The sequence below is a fragment of the Aulonocara sp. 'chitande type north' Nkhata Bay genome, linkage group LG18 (genome assembly GCF_057382095.1).
Source record: "Aulonocara sp. 'chitande type north' Nkhata Bay isolate Kocher_YH1m ecotype deep benthic linkage group LG18, A_spYH_male_GT1.1, whole genome shotgun sequence".
NCBI classification, from domain to species: domain Eukaryota; kingdom Metazoa; phylum Chordata; class Actinopteri; order Cichliformes; family Cichlidae; genus Aulonocara; species Aulonocara sp. 'chitande type north' Nkhata Bay.
Genome location: NC_141361.1, coordinates 32103203 through 32122993, shown reverse-complemented (window position 1 = coordinate 32122993; position 19791 = coordinate 32103203). Strand labels below are relative to the sequence as shown.

At 47.5% G+C, this 19791-nt stretch overlaps 1 protein-coding gene across 1 annotated transcript; it reads left to right on the top strand.

Moving 5' to 3' along the window:
* Positions 1-3238: 3238 nt before the first annotated feature.
* Positions 3239-19501, top strand: LOC147309005 (casein kinase I). Its single transcript, XM_086270994.1, has 10 exons — positions 3239-3858; positions 11206-11316; positions 12707-12855; positions 13069-13297; positions 13423-13593; positions 13688-13836; positions 14966-15131; positions 15838-15977; positions 17331-17401; positions 17544-19501. The coding sequence occupies exons 1-9, from the start codon at positions 3783-3785 to the stop codon at positions 17361-17363; spliced, it is 1224 nt and encodes a 407-aa protein (XP_086127120.1). The 5' UTR covers positions 3239-3782; the 3' UTR covers positions 17364-17401; positions 17544-19501.
* Positions 19502-19791: the final 290 nt, after the last annotated feature.

The window sequence follows — 19791 nt, the reverse complement described above, 5'->3', positions numbered from 1 at the left end:
AAATAATAATAAGTTACAGATGGCTCAGAGCTGACGGAGTTCCTACATTACTTCATGTTCAAATGCATCCAGCAGGTGTCAGCATTAGCCTAAACAGAAATGGGTGAAGCCCACATCCTGCGTCCAACCCCAACACTGAAGATGATTTATAATTGTAACTTTATTTGCTGGTTACAGAACACAAATACACATTTAAATGAATACATAAGTAAACATTATTAAGTCGACAATTAAATCAGTTGATTTTGTGGTGTGTATTGTTTGTTATTATAATACTCTAGGCTCTTTGCAGGCACTTCATCTCACTGATATCACTGATACTGACGGTTGCTTTTCTGTCCAGCTCTAATTACCCACTGGAAAGCCTGCTGGTCTGATACTTACCAGTTTCTTCTGTTTCTTTAAGAAGGTCTATTATGAGAGACATATAGAGATGATATAGAGAGACAGCTGTAATTCAGTTAAATTCAATTAAATGTTATTTATATAGCACCAAACCACAACAGCAGTCACCTCAAGGTGCTTTATATTGTAAGTCAAAGATCCTTCAATAATAACAGGAGGACAGGACGAAAATCAGATTGTGGAAGATAGCCAGAGAGTAACAGAAACTGATTAAATCCAGTGTGTAGTATGAACACAACACCATGTCCACCTGCTCTGTGCCCCCTCAGAAAGCCAGGCGTGGATCCTGACGATGTCACGGCCCCTCAGTCCTCACCTTGCTGGCTCATCATTTTCTGTGTGGCCCTCTCCTCTAAGCAGTCACGTGTGTGTGTGCATGGGTTGGTTATGGTAAGAAATGGGGTCTGCTGAACAGGTGTGTGTAATCACACACCTCGTCCTGATATCCTCATTTGTGGCCACTACTTGAGGCGGTGGCAGCCCTTCAGTCTCTGCTGGATCGTTGGGTAGTAATGGCGTATGGCACCTTTGCCACTGTGATTGTGTGTCTTGCCTTTTGTGTGAAAAACTGGAACCTGCAGTTTCCTTGTATGGCGGTGCTGTTGCAGAGACCTTTGCAAAAGAGTATTGAGCTGTTTTATTTTCTTAGGAATGAAGGAAATCCACCTGTGTGGAAGTCCGGGACCTTGTCATTGCCGTGGACTCTGGGCACATCCTCCTGGATCTTTCTGCAGCCTTCGACCCTGTTTCTCATATTTCTCTCATCTCTCATCCATCTTGGCCTCACTGCTACTCTCCTGATTCTTCAACAGAACTTGAGCTTCTGTGCTTGGACCTCTTCTCTTCACCATCTATATGCTCCCCCTTGGTGACATCATCTGCTTCCATTCCTATGCTGAACTTTATCTCAGTACCAAAGTCTTCACCCAGCTCCTCCTACAATCACTACAACCTCTACTGAAGCTCAACGATCCTAATCTGGAAGATCAGCGATCCACTCGTTGACTCAGAGGGCTGCTTCATCTCATCCTTCCCTGAAGATGATATTCTGGGGGGTGTTGTAAGCTCTGGATAGGCTCCAATACAGCAGGTAAAATCAGTATTGAACATGTCACCAATTTCTAAGTAAATGTATTTATGCTGTTAACATGACGCCTGTGACAACCCATCCAATCCAAACGTGCAAAGAATTCAAATTGTAGACACCCATAAATTAAGTTTATAATGAAAGATTACACAGAGAAAAAGTATTGAACACATTTACTGAAATGTAATTAATATTTTGTACAAAACCTTTGCTCCATACTTTGTTCAATATTTATTTTACCTGCTTTATGGCCAGGACTAAGCTCTGGGAACATGACACCCTTCTTGTAACATACTTTTTATATCGTACATATGGCAGAAATGTTGTAATAAATACATATATTAATACATATATTTATGACTCATTTTTTGCAAGCTGCAAATTAATTGCATAAGACCAAGTCATAATTTAACAGCACTATTAGCATCACTGTTTATGAACATGTGTACAGATATCCAGTGACCCCGAAGTTTAACCGCACTAACAACTGTTTGGCACAGTGTGAGGAGTTTGGAAAGGAAAGCGACTGGATGTTTCGTGAAGTTTCACCTCTCTTTAAAGAAGCTTCTTCAGCTCTCAGACCAAACGGTGGAGAGTCCCAGGACATTTCAGCCCTACTGGGAGTCCTCGCTTAAGCTCTTTGACTCACTACTGATCATGTGCATCTTTGGGTGAAGGAAAGAGACAAAAGACACCCTGTGGGAGCCAGAGTTTAAGAATTGATCATAATTACATTCAATAGTGGTGTATAAAACTGTGTGATTAAAGATCGTTAGTCCAATGTCCTACACACCCACTGAGCTGAGGTGTTCAGCCCTGTAAAGCTGCCTGTGTGAGCCCTGCAACAATACACTGAGAACAACATGAAAGATCCTGATTTTACACCAGGATCTATATCTAAATGTCCCACACAGCCAGTAGCAGTGTTTTGGTTATGAGAGAGTATTTGTCACCTTTGTGTAATTAAAATGCATTACTTTACCTTACTAAATATTATAAAGTTAAAAGACTTTTTAAACAGAAACAAAAGTATGCCAATAAACTGTATTTGTTTGGCCCTATGATCACCTGTACATTCTGTCCTTGAGTGAGTTATTGTCACAGTTTGAAAGAGAGTAAAAACAAAGTTAGCATTTTGTTCCTGGGTGATTCCTCGGAGCATCCACGGGATGTTGGCTCGCTAAGCAAGTCACAGAGCAGCAGACATTCTCCCTCAAATCTGCACTGACTGTAAGATCTATTTTATAGCTGTCAGCCATGGAAAATACATTTTAAAAATATATATAATTTGTCATTATATGATTATTATTACGTTGCCATGGTGTTATAACTCAGCCATAACTTTGATGCATTTCTTGGCTAATTTTTGCATTTCTTGTGTGGTCAACAATCATTTGTTTGTTTGTTTTCTTCTTTTACATGGACCCTTCACGTGGAGGGAGTATTTTCACCCAAAATGTATTTTATATTTAAAGCTCATCCTGTGAACTGTGAGGCGGGATGAAGCCATAAAAACACACATTCTGACAGGACTTGAATGCAGCATGCAGACAGCGCATTGGCGTACACGTGAGGGCGGGTTACCTAACTTTAAAAACACACTCCTGCCACGTGAGAAGCTTCCTAACAGCCAATGAAAAAAAAACCTGTGGTCGGTCCACATTGAGCCAATCAGAAAATAGCAACAGACTTGCGGGCATGGTCCGAAAACATTCACCACAGTAACGCTGGGCTCTGTTCGACCCAAAGAAGCAACATGAACTGTGATTAGAGCGAGCGGCTTCACGCGCTCTGCTTCCGTATAGTCACCGAGCCAGCGCTTTATTGTACTCCAAAGTGTGTTTAGGTTTCCCGTGTCTGTATGAGGACATGTAAGTGTCGAGAGTTCACTTTGACATGTTTTTTCCACATCTGCCTGTAGTTGCTAGGGGAAGTGACGTCAGCAGCGAGTGACAGCTTTCACAGACTGGGAGACGCTGCGTACCCGTTCAGCTGTCTGGAGTTGGATCAGAGTAATCGGAGTCCATCGTTAAGTTTGGGATCACAGTGGCCCCCAAACTACGGAGAGCATAGACTACGCGTTTCACGGTACCGGGCCATACCGATATTACAGACTTTCGGTGGTCAGAAAGAGAAAAAGGGGATGGTGAAACCTGCGCTGTTACAGGAAGAGATCGAAAGGGACCGGGCTGTGTACACCGACGGACTCAAAGCTCTAATATTCCTTCATACTGCAGGAGAAGTGCTTCATAACTAAGATAAGGAGACTGTGTCAAAGAGCACCGCGGACATGGAGCTCAGAGTGGGCAACCGCTACCGGCTGGGCAGGAAGATCGGGAGTGGGTCCTTCGGGGACATCTACTTAGGTGAGTGGAAGCTGTCACCTGAAACGTGCCGTTCAAAACACTGCTGCGCTTCAGAAAGTGAAGATTTGGTCACCGCTGCAGGACTTCCGGGTCTACGTGATATTTACTGTTTGTTATCCCGTGTGTGTGGTGTTTAACCCGAGGCAGGTCATCCACCCTGCAGCCCTCACCCACGACAGTGCAGTTAGTGTAACGGCAGAAACACAAGGTGGGTTACACGGGGGGGGGATGATACAATAGCCTGAAAGTACGGAAACAACAAGGAACAAAACGAGGAAGAGTGTGTACTGTTACTGTGTGTACTGCGCAGGTCCTTTTCTTTTCTTTCTTTGCCTGTCCCGTTTGGTTCTTTTGCATCAGAATTCTTGTCTAAAGGCAAACAAAGATGCCCAACGGATTTACTTTACCAAATGGACCATCCCAGCCTTGCCTTAATGGTCTATTTGATTCACCTTTTATTGTTTATTTTATTTTCACTTGCTACACACGGGACAGACTTGACTGGGAGAAAGAAAAAGAGCGGGGAAGAGGGACGGAGATAAAGGGCAAAAACCAACAAAACAAACAGACAAAAAACACATCTATCAATCACCTGGATCACCTGCTGAGAAAGAAAAAAGAGAAAAAAAGCAAAGAAAGAGCAACATAATAAACAACATCATGATGATCTATGGGAATATGACAGTAAATACTAAATATTAAACATTATTGTGCGGCACGTAAGATCGACAGCGCACAGTGTGCTTTAAGGTAGGAGCCAAAAAGGGTGTAGTTTGTGTGTGTGAGCACCCGTGTGTACACCTGTGAGCATGGACGCGCTTGTTTTTAAAAGGTTCCTTCATGTAATGATCTGATAGAGGGGGGGGGGGCACAGCCCCGTCCTCCAGGGCATGAAGCAGGTATGGAGGAGATCAAAACTCCAGACATCCAGAGGCCCCCAGAACACAAGAGACCAAGGAAGACCAACAGAGGGGCAGCCGCGCCACTGTCCCAGAAAGAGCTGAGGAGAGTCCCAGATGAGGGCTCACTCAGCAGCCGCGGAGCAGAAGCCAGGGGGGGTTGCAGTGACGCGCCGGTGAGCTCCGCCGGCAGCCAGCCGTGCCTGAGTGACCGAGCCCCAGGCCGAGAGGCCGAGGGCACCCCACCCCCGAAGGAGCCCGAGTGAGCCCCAGGCTCCAGGCCCCGATAAGCAGCCGCCAAGGAGTGAGCCGGTGTGTACCTGGACGCCCATCCCCGGACACAAAGAACCACCAACGCACCGATGTCTGAGGGAGTCCGCCACTGGCAGGGGAAGTGGTGGTGGGTGGAGATAGGCCTCCAAACCTTGGAGGGCCTGAGATGTCCCCAGAGAGGTGGCGCCTGACACCCAACCTGACATATAGACACAGACATACAGGCACACACAGACACAAACATCCATTCCCACCCTCATGCTCTCATATGCACTTACTCCACACAGACGATCACACTCCCCAAGCGTACTCTACGAACCGGGTCTAGGTGCCCCCGCCCCTGGAGGGGGAACTGCACCCAGACCCAGGTGGTGTTACCCTTTTCCCTGCGGTGGGGAGAAGCAGACCGCCCCGACTCCGCAGCAGCAGGGAGGCCCCACACTCCAGACCCCAGTCGGACGGCCAACTCCTCCTCCTAGCCCCCCCGCTCCAGCAGGCCGCAGAGAATGGGGGTGAGAGAAGACTCCGAACCTCCCTCCACCCGCTCATTGTAGTGTTGATGCATGTGTGTTCTAAGGTGCAATTAAAACCCAGGAGGGCATGGAGCTACCTGCCAGAGAGCAGCAGGTAAGCGCATGGTCCCTCCTGCTAGCCCTCAATGTCTACGTGTATTTAAAATTGAGAGGTGGGCAATGACGCCAGGGGTGAGGTGTACACCCTGATGGTCTTTTGGAGTCCATGTAGCGTGCCCACCCCCAAGATCCTATATGTATGTGTAATGAGGGTGTGAGTAATGTGAATGTCTAAGTTGTGGGATAAAATTGAGGCAGAGGCAGCCAGAAGGGGACGGGGGGGGGTAGTCTCCCCTGCACCCTGGTGACACACCTTTACCCCAAGGCCCTGCATGTGTGGGTGATTGTGGTGGAGCGGGAAGAGGGAGGCAGCTGGAGATGGGGAGGGAAGGAAGGGAGGGGCAAATGGCCCCTCCCTGGAGCCAGCTCCCCCGCTGACCGCAGTAGGCACCCCCATACTCTGCAACCCACCAGGGAAAGGGGGCCCAGGCCCATTGGGACCGGGGCCTAGTTCAGCAGCGCCGCCTGGCCCCACAGAGCCCGGGACAGCTCACCTGGCCCCACCACAGAGAAAACTGCGCCCACCCCGTCATCCACTCATCTTCCAGATTACACAAGACAATAGACACCCAGGCTGAGATCTTCCTCCACTTCCCATATATCTCTCCCCACCTGCAGAGTGAGTTCCTGGAGAGAGGAGACCTCCTGCAAGATGTGACAATCTCCCCCACTAGTTGAAGAGCCCCCCAGGTGGCTCGATGCACCGGCGGCACCTTGCGCCAGGGCTGTGGCCCCCCCACCCCCACTAGGTGATGGAGCTGATCAAAGGAGCCCAGAGCAATTGATCTGATGTGGTGGCAGAGGCTGTATCAAGACTAATGTAATCTAATAGATAATTTCTATATTGGTTAGAATTAAGATTATTTTTATTTTTCCAGTTCATGAGGACTGTTTTCTTGGCTATGCATAGGGCAGTGAAAACCATATGAGCTATATTCTTATCTGTAGTGACATTATCTAAGCTGCCCAACAAACACACTAAAGGGGAAGTTGGAATGTTACATTTCAGACACTTCGATAAGTCTTCACATATCTCGCGCCAAAACTTCTGAACTGGTGGACAGAACCAAAGAGCGTGGATATAATTGTCCGGTGAGTTGGTTTGACAGTGTGAGCAGTTGTTGGTAGACGTTAAGCCCATCTACTGCACAGGTCTTAATCCGGAACATATCTGTTAGCCTTTGTGTTACACATGTATGTAACCGTACAGCCACACTGTCCACTCCGTGTGGGAATTTCTTCAGTCTATGCTGTTCAAAGGGTCGCCCACTGTGACCCCAGTCCATAACATCAATGGTTCAGGGAGTGGCACCAGTGTGAGCCAGGACACACTGACTATATCTAATATCTAATATGCCAGTCAGCCACTAATATGAACAAAGACTGTATAAAAAGATGGTTGTGGCTTGAATTTTAACATCTGGGCTGCTGCCATCTTGAATTTATTTTAGGGAGGCGGGGTTCAGACAGAAGTTACCACCTACAATGAAACAGACAGCACTCATGTATGGGTCAGCAAGCAGTACCGTTTCAGCCACAAAGTTACTGATGTCTGCATCACAGCAAGCTCACAAATGCTGACGTGGTGGTCGAGGCCCAGCAGCTTCCAGCATTAGATGCTACCTGATATGATAGAAGCTTAGTCTTCACTTGCGTGCTGAGCTAGAAGTGTGACTTTGTCTCGTCCAGCATGCTGTGTTTTGCTAATCGTGTGTATCACTCACTGTGAGGTACATACGAGACATCCTTACATCAGTTACCACAGTAAATATTTTAAATGTAACCTTTTTGACTGGATTGCATTATGTAAAAGTCTAAACCCTCTGTGCTAGTGTGAGGACGGAGAGTGTGCTTCAAACAAAGGTCACCCTGACCCTGTTCAGAAGGCGCCTGGTTTTGTCCGTCCTCGGGGGGCCTGCAGGGGTTGGCCTGTTACTGCTGCTGGTGACCCCTGTGGCTGGATTTGTGTCTCTGCTAGCTACTGACATTAAGAGGTGTCATTGTGCCAGAGCTAAAGATAATATTCACACTTATCTTAATTCCTTGAAATTCAGTCGTCACTTTAAAATGAGTGGTTGGAGCTCATAGTGGGGTCATATGAACACACCTGATGGGGGAGCAGTTGTTGTCCCAGTGAAAATGATAACGTGTGGACGCAGGTTTCCACGTGTTTCTCTCCATAGTCGAGAGAGTCGGCTGAAGATGAGCCAGTCTGGTTTTCTGTAAGACTGAACTCACCTGTTAGAAAAGTCTGAGGCTCCGGTGGAGCTCAGGATTTATCCACAGGAGATAATGTGGAACGTGTGGAACACCAAACATTATGTACCATCCTGATCTGTTCGTGTGTTAATGAAAATACTGTGTGTAAATGTGTCTCTTTGTTTTTTCCACGGCTGTGATGCTGCTGGCACTTATTGAAGTTACAGGGTGTGAAATCTCACCACTAGATGGCAGCAGTGTTAGTGTTACTGCTGTGTTTGCAGCTGTTAGCTGTCAGTGCTAACATCGGTGGACGCTCACACATGCATGAGCATGTATTCAGACTGTTCTGCTGGGTTCTCACCACATACGTAAAACACGATTCGGTGACACAGCATGTCCATCCTTGCCTCTGTACTCAAGATGGCGAGGTAATATGGCAGCTTCCACAGCACAGCTATGAGAAGGATTGACGTTACTGGGAAATGTAGTTACACAGTAATCATTGCATGAGTACAGCATCGGTTTTTTGTCTCAGTTAACCCTTTAAAGCCAGTCAGAGCAGCACGCTCCGCTTTGCGTAACTATTTTTAAATCCCTGTAGCACTGCAACCACGTAAGCTAGCGCAATATTTTTCTTTTTTTGCATATGAAACCGGAGGAGTTGTACTTACATCTGATGCCATCAGCTTGTCCTCGGTCACGGTTTCCTTCCACATATAGTTTTGCAAAAATTCTATAAAAAGCGCTTGCAGCAACGAAGACATAATATTCCAGAAATACGCTTTGCTGATCCATCAGCTGTTCGTAACACTTCCTACACTGAAAAAGACGTCAGCGCGAACTATCGCATGTCCGCCATTACCTGCCCGAAACCGGAAGTGACGTCGTTTTCGCGGAAAATGTGGGTTGTTTTTTGTTGTTTTTTTACTTATAGGCCTTATAAACCTATACTGGTGTTTTCATAAGTCATGTTTGACTTGATGCTTTTCTGAATAGTTGCTGGGAAGCTTAGAACTTGAATTCCACAGCTGGAAATAGTTTATTTTGATGCACCTGCTGTTTTCTTTGCAAATTTGCATCATAGGATTGTTTTTCATTTTTTTTCTGCAGTATATAAAAATTGCTGTATCTCAAAAATAAAACTATGAAGACACTCAAAATAAATTTCCTGTTGTTGTAAAATATCTTTTGCAACTTTTTTGTATTTAAAGTTTTGAGGGATGAACCTCTTAAATTTCTCCAAGTAGAAATATATGTAAAAACCAAAAATGACTTTCAATTTTTTTGTAGTTTATTGCACTTTTTTGCAATTAATGTAGCACTATGGACTTAATGCATACATATTATTAAAATTTGGGCTATAACAGTTGTATTGATGTATAGCAACTTGAAATACTCCCAAAATTGGCACTACAGCATGTACAAATATAAGATGCGCTCTGGCGGACTTGGTTCTATGGTCGGTCTTAAAGGGTTAAATAACATGGGAGTTGTTAGTGTCAGCCTTGAAGTCACATTCACAGGCAGACGATAGCTCTGTTTGTGCGCCGCTGACATGTTTTAACGGTGCCGATGTCGGCGCGGCACGTCTGGGCGTGCTGAATGTGCAGGTTTGAACCCACAAATGTCTTCCAGGTAAACGGCAGTGTGAACCACTGCACCACCCAAATACTGTACGAGGACCACTACACCGACACTGTGACTAGTGTTGACTGTGTTTAGCAAACTGATGATAGTAAGTTTAATAATAAAAATCCTGTTTGGCTGGTGCACCGAGGGCCTGAGGCTGGCAGGTCCGGAGTTTTCCTTTAAAGAAGCAGGTAAGGTGCTGCAGCAGGAGCAGAGTCTGCACATGTGCTGTGTCACAAAAGCATTTGGAAGGGTGGCGTGAATATTGCAGAACATGCTGCTCCCTGTTTGTGCTCCACTCACAGCATCCACCTCCCTCTTCGAGCACCTGTCTGCTGCCTGACCCTGGTCTGCCTGCTCCTCCTCCATGTCCTGGAGCTCAGCCTCACCTGGGTTCCTGTTTGTGCTGTAGCTGACAAAGATGCAGCTTCTTGAGGATTTGTTGTGGTTTCCTGTTTCTCTGCTGTGTTGTGAGTCCAGCTAAGTCACGATTTATGAAATTTGTTTGTATTTAGTTTATTTTGAAGGTTCAAGGTTCTTTATTTGTCACATGCATAGTTAAACAAGTATAACACATAGTGAAATGTAGCCTGACACGCTCCTCGACATGTGCAAAAATTGGGGGGGGGGTGTAGAGGAAGAACATTATATATATCTACAAATAGTATATACACTGGGTGAATGTGCAGTAGTAGCAGCAAGCAGGTGAATTCTGTACATTAATATGAATAGATATCTGACTATTTTACAGGATAGACAATATAAACATATTTAAAATTAAAGGAATTGAAATGTACATTGTTCCTTGGTTTAGTGTCTGGAAGAGTCCTGTCTCAGTCAATTATAGATGATGTGAGAGGGCGGGTGTGTGTGTTTAGGGCCCGGATGGCTTGGGGATAGAAGCTCCTCTTGAGTCTCTCTGTCCTTGCCCGGAAGATGCGGAACCTTCTACCAGATTGCAGAAGTTGGAACAGTTTGTTGCCAGGATGGGACGGGTCCTTCAGTATCTGCGCTGCTCTAGTCCGGCATCTCCTGGTGTAGGTGTCCTGAAGCGGGGGGAGAGCAATCCTGCAGCAGCGTTCTGCTGTACGGATCACTCTCTGGAGAGCTTTTTGGTCCTTCACACAGCTGTTCCCAAACCACGATGTCATGTTCTGTGTGAGGATGCTCTCCACAGCGCCTGTATAGAAAATCCTGAGGATCTTTGGAGAGACCCTGAACTTCCTCAGTTGTCGTAGGTGATACAGGCGCTGCCTAGCCTTTTTGGTCTGGACCTGAATGTGGGCAGCCCATGTCAGGTCTGAGGAGATGTGGACACCAAGATACTTGAAGGACTGCACCCTCTCCACTGGAGCTCCATTGATGATAATGGGCTTGTAGTCTCTGTGCTGACCCCTTCTGAAGTCCACCACCAGCTCCTTGGTCTTGCTGACGTTCAGCTGGAGGTGGTTGTCCTGGCACCATGATGCCAGATTCTTCACTTCATCCATGTAGGCCGCCTCATGAAGGAGACACACTGACGTTTACACAGCAGTGTGTAGGTGTTGTTGTCCTTCTGTGTGCTGCTGGAAACAGGAACATGTTGGAGACCAGAGGACTCATCATCAGGAACATCTCCATGAATATTGCTGTTGTTGATGTTGTGGCTTCCATTATATCTGTGTGTGTGTCACTGTGTGTATTAATGTGTATCCCTGTTGGTCTTTTTCCAGGCACAGACATCTCAGTGGGAGAAGAAGTTGCGATCAAGTTAGAATGTGTGAAGACGAAACATCCGCAGCTCCACATCGAGAGCAAGATCTACAAGATGATGCAAGGAGGAGGTGACCACAGTCTGTCTGTGTCTTCGTTCTCATGCAGTCTGTCACGGTTAGCTGCAGGACACGTTAGCTGCAGGACACGTTAGATGGTAAATGGTAAATGGCCTGTATTTATATAGCGCTTTACTAGTCCCTAAGGACCCCAAAGCGCTTTACATATCCAGTCACACACTGGTGATGGCAGCTACATGTAGCCACAGCCACCCTGGGGCGCACTGACAGAGGCGAGGCTGCCGGACACTGGCGCCACCGGGCCCTCTGACCACCACCAGTAGGCAACGGGGGTGAAGTGTCTTGCCCAAGGACACAACGACCGAGACTTTCCAAGCCGGGGCTCGAACCGGCAACCTTCCGATTACAAGGCGAACTCCCAACTCTTGAGCCACGATCGCCCGTTAGCTGCAGGACTCGTTAGCTGCAGGACTCGTTTCCTGCTCCTACTCTCTGCTCTCTTTATTCCTCCACGTGTAATGTGATGGACACTTGCCTGTCGTTGCAGTGATCCCATTAGTCACCAAACAAACACAAGGTCATGTTGAATGACCTCAGTGAGCCGTGGACCACCGCTGTGCTGCGGTTTAGCACAGAAGGCTTCTGTGTCCACGCCTCGACTGTCCCGTGGGTTGGATGTAGCAGCCTCAGCTCGGTGCACGGCTCACAGCAGTGATGATCAGAGTTTAACACAAAGTTCGTTTCAGTTCAGGATTATCACTGAGAAAGTCAGACACTGTGAATCTGCGGCGCTCCACACTGCTGAGCTCTTCCTTCATGTCCGTGTCAGTACTGGGAGCACCGGACAGCACCAGGTAGTCCAGCTCTTCCAGGTCTCCCACTGCAGTCTCAGGACTGTGAGACAGGTCCACAGAAGGACAGGACAGACCTTCATGTGGCTGGTGTAGGTGATGGATGCACCAACAGCACTCATTGGCCCTCATGTTCCTGAGTCTAAATCACACCCTGTGGGATGTGATGTAAGCCTGTGACGTAACATCCTTGATCCAGGTCTGAGAGGAGACCCCAGCACAGCTCAGCCAGTGTCAGGATTGCCTGCAGGCACATGTGGGCTTTACACATTGCAGAGATGCTGCAGAGTTTCCTTTAGAGCGTGGAAATGACTGCCCAAACCAATACACAAGTAGGACGCCAGTTTTCATTTTGTCAGCGCCACATTTAAAGGAGGGAGTGAAGTAGGACAGAATCACACTTTGTTACGTGGGTGTGAGTGAAGGTTTCAGTATCAGAGCAGGAGCACTTTGTTACCCCCGAGGACACGCCCTTCATCACTGTGTGCTTATTCTGAGCAGCGCAGGAGGCGGTGATAGTGGAGACGCTGCCAGCAGGAGAAACCCATCAGACAGTGACTGCAGACGCATTTGTTTCTGTGTGGTTGCAGTGGGCATCCCAACAATAAAGTGGTGTGGAGCTGAAGGCGACTACAATGTGATGGTGATGGAGCTGCTGGGACCCAGCCTGGAGGATCTCTTCAACTTTTGTTCCCGCAAGTTCAGCCTGAAGACGGTCCTGCTGCTCGCTGACCAGATGGTGAGCTGCTCTCACACGAACGTGCACACAAACGTGCACACACACCTGCTGCTCACACACACACACGAAAGTGCACACACACACATGAACGTGCACACACACATGAACGTGCACACACGAACGTGCACACACGTGAATGCATGAATGAAGCCGGGCGCAGATACGAGCTGCACTGGACCTAATCTGTCTGTCTTTGTTTGTGGTCCACTGCAGATCAGTCGCATCGAGTACATTCACTCCAAGAACTTCATTCACAGAGACGTGAAGCCGGATAACTTCCTGATGGGACTCGGCAAAAAGGGCAACTTGGTGTACATTATTGACTTTGGTCTGGCTAAAAAGTACCGAGATGCTCGCACGCACCAGCACATCCCGTACCGCGAGAACAAGAACCTGACTGGCACCGCTCGCTACGCCTCAATCAACACTCATCTTGGGATCGGTAACAAGCCTGTTTGTCATCCGCCACGCACTCCTGCTCCTCTTTATCCCACCTGAGATACTCTGCTGCTGTAGTGAAACCCGTTTCCTCTTCATCATCTTTATTTCCGCTCGTTGTCTCCACAGAGCAGTCGAGGCGCGATGACCTTGAGTCGTTGGGATACGTCCTCATGTATTTCAATCTGGGCTCGCTGCCTTGGCAGGGGCTGAAGGCCGCTACCAAGAGGCAGAAGTACGAACGCATCAGTGAGAAGAAAATGTCCACGCCAATCGAGGTGCTGTGCAAAGGCTACCCCTGTGAGTTTGCCGTCTTCAGAGCTTTCCTTTATTTGAAGCCGCGTGATCCCAGCTGCACGTCGGCTCAAACATGTTTGTTTCCACTCTGTCACAGCTGAGTTCGCCACCTATCTGAACTTCTGTCGCTCCCTGCGCTTCGATGACAAGCCCGATTACTCGTACTTACGGCAGCTCTTCAGAAACCTGTTCCACAGACAGGGCTTCTCCTACGACTACGTGTTCGACTGGAACATGCTGAAGTTTGTGAGTATCAGCTGTCAGAGAAGCAGGAGAACATTAAACAGGTTGAACAGGTGTGACTCCATCCTGTGGTCTGAGATGTTGGAGCTGCAATATCACTCAGTTTTTTTCTTTAGTGCTGAAACACAACAAGGATGACCTCGAGGCCCTTTTTACTGTAAGGGCAACACTGAAAGTAGCTGTACATAATGTTTTGTCTGTGAGATGGTCACGAGTCTCTTTTTCTGTAATGGATGAAAGTTAATTTGTAATTCATGAAATCTTTATTAGTTAACGTTAAAGAAACAGACGTCAGCCTGAAGCAAACTGTGTTTCCTGACACAGCAGGTCCTCTCTGCTGCGTCTGTTTACACAGGACGGTGAGATGTTTAGTGACCTGCTAGGATGCATCACACACGGGGACCAGACTGACAAACAGGGCTCGTCTCCTCCTCGTTTGTTAGCTGCTGGTTTGTTATTGTGTGTTAAACATTTAGAAATGATCTGCAATGGTTGTTTGAGTCCTGCTGACAGCTGCTCAGTACCAACACAGCTGCCGGGTCCAGCTCAGTGAGGGCTAACAAGTCATCATCCACCTGTCACTCAAAGCAGCCACGCCTCTAATTATGGCCGACTGTTCACATGTAAAGAGATATTAAAACTGTGCATAGACATGAACAGCTCTGCAGTTTGTAACAGGGCACACTGTGAGTTTGGATCATGTCATAGTTTTAGTCGATACTTCATGACCCTGTTTTTCTGTGGCTCAGGTTCAGATGTCTCGGCGTGGACTGTGAAGGTCGTTACTTTGCTTTAGACCAAAGCTGGTGGAAGTCCCACCCTGTCAGTCGTCCATGTTGGCGACAAACCAGGATGGCAAGCCTGTCACATTAGTAAGATGTGTGTGTGGAGGCTGGTACGTGGTCCTGTGATGGCGTCTTTGTAACAGAGAGAGGAATTCATGAAGGGGAATAGAGCTCCTGCACGAGTGCACGCATTAGTGCAAAAAGTACAGAAGCCTGCTGAGCATAAACAAATCTGTGCCGGGCCAAAGTGCGCGCGATGGTTACAGTACAGGGTTAGCATGCGTGCAGAGGCTAATAAACCCGCAGAGTCTCAGTCGGTCCATAATCTGTTCTGTGACCTGCTAAAGGGAGCCAACCGTGCAGCAGAGGAAGCAGAAAGGGAGCGTCGGGATCGGGACGACCGGTTGAGGCACAGCAGGAACCCCGGGGCGAGAGTCCCTGCTGCGCCCGGGCGCCCCCGAGGGACCCAGGAGGGAACAGTGCCCACCCCGCTAACACCCACCTCACAGACAGGTCAGTTCACTCCAGCTGCGTTAGCATCGTTAGATCACATGTAAGTGTCCCAAATACGCCAAAAATGTAGGAAACAACCTCGGTAGAGGACGGTGTTCTCCGTTAAAGAAAAGGAGATCGTTGGTACATGTATCTGTGCACTTTCATATTTCTGTGTTCCAGATGCTCTATGTTGGTTTTTCTTACAGGTGCAGTGTTGTGCATTTCTATTTGTACTCCATCCTTTTATTAGATTTTGTTCTATTTTCTCCCTCCTTCCTTTTATTCCTTTCTCCTGCCTGTCAGCTCAGATGCTGTCAGCTGTAACTGAAATAACACCAAAGAATAAATAAAAGAAACACAATGTAGAGAACTTATAGAGCTGATCCTGGTGCATTCAGATCACAACTCTGTAGGAATCTGGTGTCCAGACGTGTTTATATGCAGTGCGCACGTCCTGTAGACGAAGAGGAGCTGCTCCTGTAGTGTTGCTGTGGCCTCAGTGGCCTCAGCGTGTCAGCTGATGATCTGTCTGCTGTTGTGCGGCTGGCTCCTTGATGGAGGTGATGGTGCTCTCACATCGTTTGTCTTTCCTTTAACGGTTCAGGTGATGTTACTGTGACACGGTGCAAGCATGTACAGGTTAACATGAACTCCAGCCCTTTGCAGTCAGTCTTTGAAACATGGACTTATTCATCTCACAGTACGATGTGTTTATGGTCTCCAGCTAACACGTCTCCTCGACAAGTGTCCGGGATGGAGCGTGAGCGAAAGGTTAGCATGAGGCTGCACCGCGGCGCTCCGATCAACGTGTCATCCTCCGATCTGACTGGGCGACAGGACACCTCCCGCATGTCCACCTCACAGGTACAACACTCCCTCTGCTCCTAGTCTGTGTGAACCAACAGCACGAGACTCACTGAATATTTCATGTGAGCTGAGCACGCAGAAAAGCCCGCGCACAAGTACGGACGACAAAGCTGGGCTTGTTTGGGTTTTCAGCAGTAGTGCAGCAGTAGTGCAGCAGTATTGCAGCAGTATTGCAGCAGTAGTGCAGCAGTAGTGCAGCAGTATTGCAGCAGTATTACAGCAGTAGTACAGCAGTAGTGCAGCAGTAGTGCAGCAGTAGTGCAGCAGTAGTGCAGCAGTATTACAGCAGTAGTGCAGCAGTAGTGCAGCAGTATTACAGCAGTAGTGCAGCAGTATTACAGCAGTAGTGCAGCAGTAGTGCAGCAGTATTACAGCAGTAGTGCAGCAGTATTACAGCAGTAGTGCAGCAGTAGTGCAGCAGTATTACAGCAGTAGTGCAGCAGTAGTGCAGCAGTATTACAGCAGTAGTGCAGCAGTAGTGCAGCAGTATTGCAGCAGTATTGCAGCAGTAGTGCAGCAGTATTGCAGCAGTATTGCAGCAGTATTGCAGCAGTATTACAGCAGTATTGCAGTAGTAGTACAGCAGTATTGCAGTAGTAGTACAGCAGTATTGCAGCAGTAGTGCAGCAGTATTACAGCAGTAGTACAGCAGTATTGCAGCAGTAGTGCAGCAGTAGTGCAGCAGTATTGCAGCAGTATTACAGCAGTATTGCAGCAGTATTGCAGCAGTAGTGCAGCAGTATTGCAGCAGTAGTGCAGCAGTATTGCAGCAGTATTACAGCAGTAGTGCAGTAGTAGTACAGCAGTATTGCAGCAGTATTACAGCAGTATTGCAGTAGTAGTACAGCAGTATTACAGCAGTATTGCAGCAGTATTGCAGCAGTATTACAGCAGTATTGCTGCAGTAGTACAGCAGTATTGCAGCAGTAGTGCAGCAGTATTGCAGCAGTATTGCAGCAGTATTACAGCAGTATTGCAGCAGTATTACAGCAGTATTGCAGCAGTAGTACAGCAGTATTGCAGTAGTAGTGCAGCAGTATTACAGCAGTATTGCAGCAGTAGTACAGCAGTATTGCAGTAGTAGTGCAGCAGTATTGCAGCAGTATTGCAGCAGTATTGCAGTAGTAGTACAGCAGTATTGCAGCAGTAGTGCAGCAGTATTGCAGTAGTAGTGCAGCAGTATTGCAGCAGTAGTGCAGCAGTATTGCAGCAGTATCACAGCAGTAATTTTTCTGTAAGCTGGTACTTGTTGTCCTGTAATCTGATGCCTGTGTGATGATGTCGTGTTGCTGAGTTGTGTGTTTGGATTCTGACATATTGACTCTGTTCTCTCTCTTCCCTCAACCTCAGAATAGCATTCCCTACGAGCATCACACCAAGTAGACGCTCGCCATGTCCTCGTGTGACAGCGGCAGCGCGGGGTAAGTCCCTCCCAGTGTTCTCGCCGTGTTTGGTGCAGCTCTTCAGCCTGCTGTCTCGGTCGGACGCCGGCTGTGGGGACAGCTGTGTTTTGGAGCGTCATGGTCTGTTCTGACACTGGCTGCTGCTCTGTGTCTCCGTCAGGTGGTGTCTGAGGTACCATCCTCTGGTCTCCAGCTACGAGCTCCTCAACGAGCACCAACAATACAAGCAGTCCGAGCCCTGATCTCCACCATAACGTCTACGGCTCCAGCTCCAGTCACAGACTGACCCTCTGATGCTTTTCCATTTACCTTTGTGATCTGAATCCAGACTGTTGGTTTTCAGGGCTCTTTACTTTTGGGGCCACTTGAACTAGTTTATCAGGGCTGACCCGGCACCGCAGCAGGCTGATCCAAACCATGAGGACCTCACGGACCGCTGCATCAGCCTTCCTCACTGGACGGTTTGTCAGTGAGAACTCTGAATAGGAGCGTCTCGGTCTGAGGGCGGGCGCACTGTTCACACGTTCAGTTTTCATTTCGTCTCATTTGTTAGTGTTGTCGCCGACAGCCATCCCCACACGCTCCTGATTGATTCAGCTGTTTGTGTTAGCGAGTAACTCTAAACCAGGCATCCTGCTGCTCGTGTATGTGAGCTAGCATCAGCCCAGAGACAGCAGCTGAGAGGCCAGCTTACAGCATGACATCACATTTACAGCTGCATGCTGTTTTCCATCTTTTTTTACCGTTGGCTAAAAATCACTCATGTACTGTTTTTAGTTTATTCAAGCTGGCAGGTAAATCTTTTTGCTTCGGTGAAAAACTCAGCACTAGTTTTTTGTTGTTGTTTTTAAACAGGATTTTTAAAGTGCTAAAGTTAGCAGGCTAGCTGCAACATAGCTATGCTGCTATGGTGGCGACGCTAACATCTTTATCTTATTGCAAGTTAGTAAATGAGCTGCAGGTGTGTAGATGAGCTGATGTCCTTGTTTCTCCTGCAGCGTGGAGCCGGTTGTTTGGGCAGAACCCGAGCATAAATGTTAGACGCACCCGGGAGAGCAGAAGGTTGTCTTGATTTGGTGTAGGGATGGACTTTGGCAATAAAAAGCTAAATGTAACATAAAAGATTGCACAGAGCACGTTTCGATGCATCGCAGGCGTCCGGATACAAGCCTGAGTGTGAGTTAAACTTAAGAAGACACCTTTGCAGGGGTTGGGTTTCCCCCGAGCGTCCCAGGTTTCTCTGCTCTATCACAAAGAAGCACTGTGTTGGGCAAACACATCATTGGGTATATTTCACCAAAAGTTCTTTCACTGTATATATAATATTCTTACTTTTGAGTTCGTATTGTTTCTGCACTGTGAAACATTTATAATATTAAAGTGTGTTTGGGTTTTTGTGACGTACCAGTGGACAAGAGTCTGAACATGATTCAGGAGTCGCTGCGCCTCCTTGAGGGCAGCAAATGAGAAGCTGAAGGACTCTGTCATCCTGGTGCTGTGACAGCACCGTCTGCACCAACCAGAGTGCGTGCCTCTTTTTCAGAAGTAGTGCATTGGGTTTTTATATGAATGCGTCTTACAGTCGACTGTAATAAAGCTCCATCTCTGCTGTGAAAAGGCTCTGCTGTTGTGTTTTTGATGTGAACCTGTGCGCTCTGCTACGCTCCTTCATCACATCTCTGCTGTGTACACATGAGCCAGGAAAACAGACGGAGCTGCAGCAGTGTGCGCGCTCTGATGTTGGTCTGAGAGAGTCACGCACAGAGCAGCTCTGTAACAGCATCAGGCAGGAGCGAACGCAAGAAGGAGCTGAAACGACATAAAGATCAAAGTTTGTAGTGCAGCAAAAATCAGGGTATTGCTCCAAACACATGTAGGAGGGGGAATAACTGGGCAGCTTGAGCTATTATATAATATACTACATGTATTATAGGTAAGTTGTTCACTTTGTCTTCACAGTACTGATGTAAGGATCCTTGGGAGGGAGGTAGAAATGTCAAAGTGAGGTCAGAGGTGACGTGTTTAAAATCTTTCTACAGTATTTTCTGTAAATGGACAAACAGCACATGACAGTTTGTAGGTTCTAAAGCTTTTTGTCAAGTTTCCACCAATAAATCATCAAGTTGACTTTGAAGACTTATCATTGATTTATATTTGTCTCTGATAACGGGCAGCACAGTGGTTACACTGTCCTGACAGTTAGCACTGTCCTGAGTTCAGTTCCAGGTTAGGGTATCGAACTCAGGACCCTAACCCCATCAGGCCGGGGTCTGTGTGGAGTCTGTTCTCTCCGGCTTCCTCCCACAAAGACATGCAGTTAGTGGGGATCAGTGTGAATGGTTGTCTGTGTGTTAGCCCTGCCACGGGCTGGCGACCTGTCCAGGGTGGACCCCGCCTCTCGTCGTATG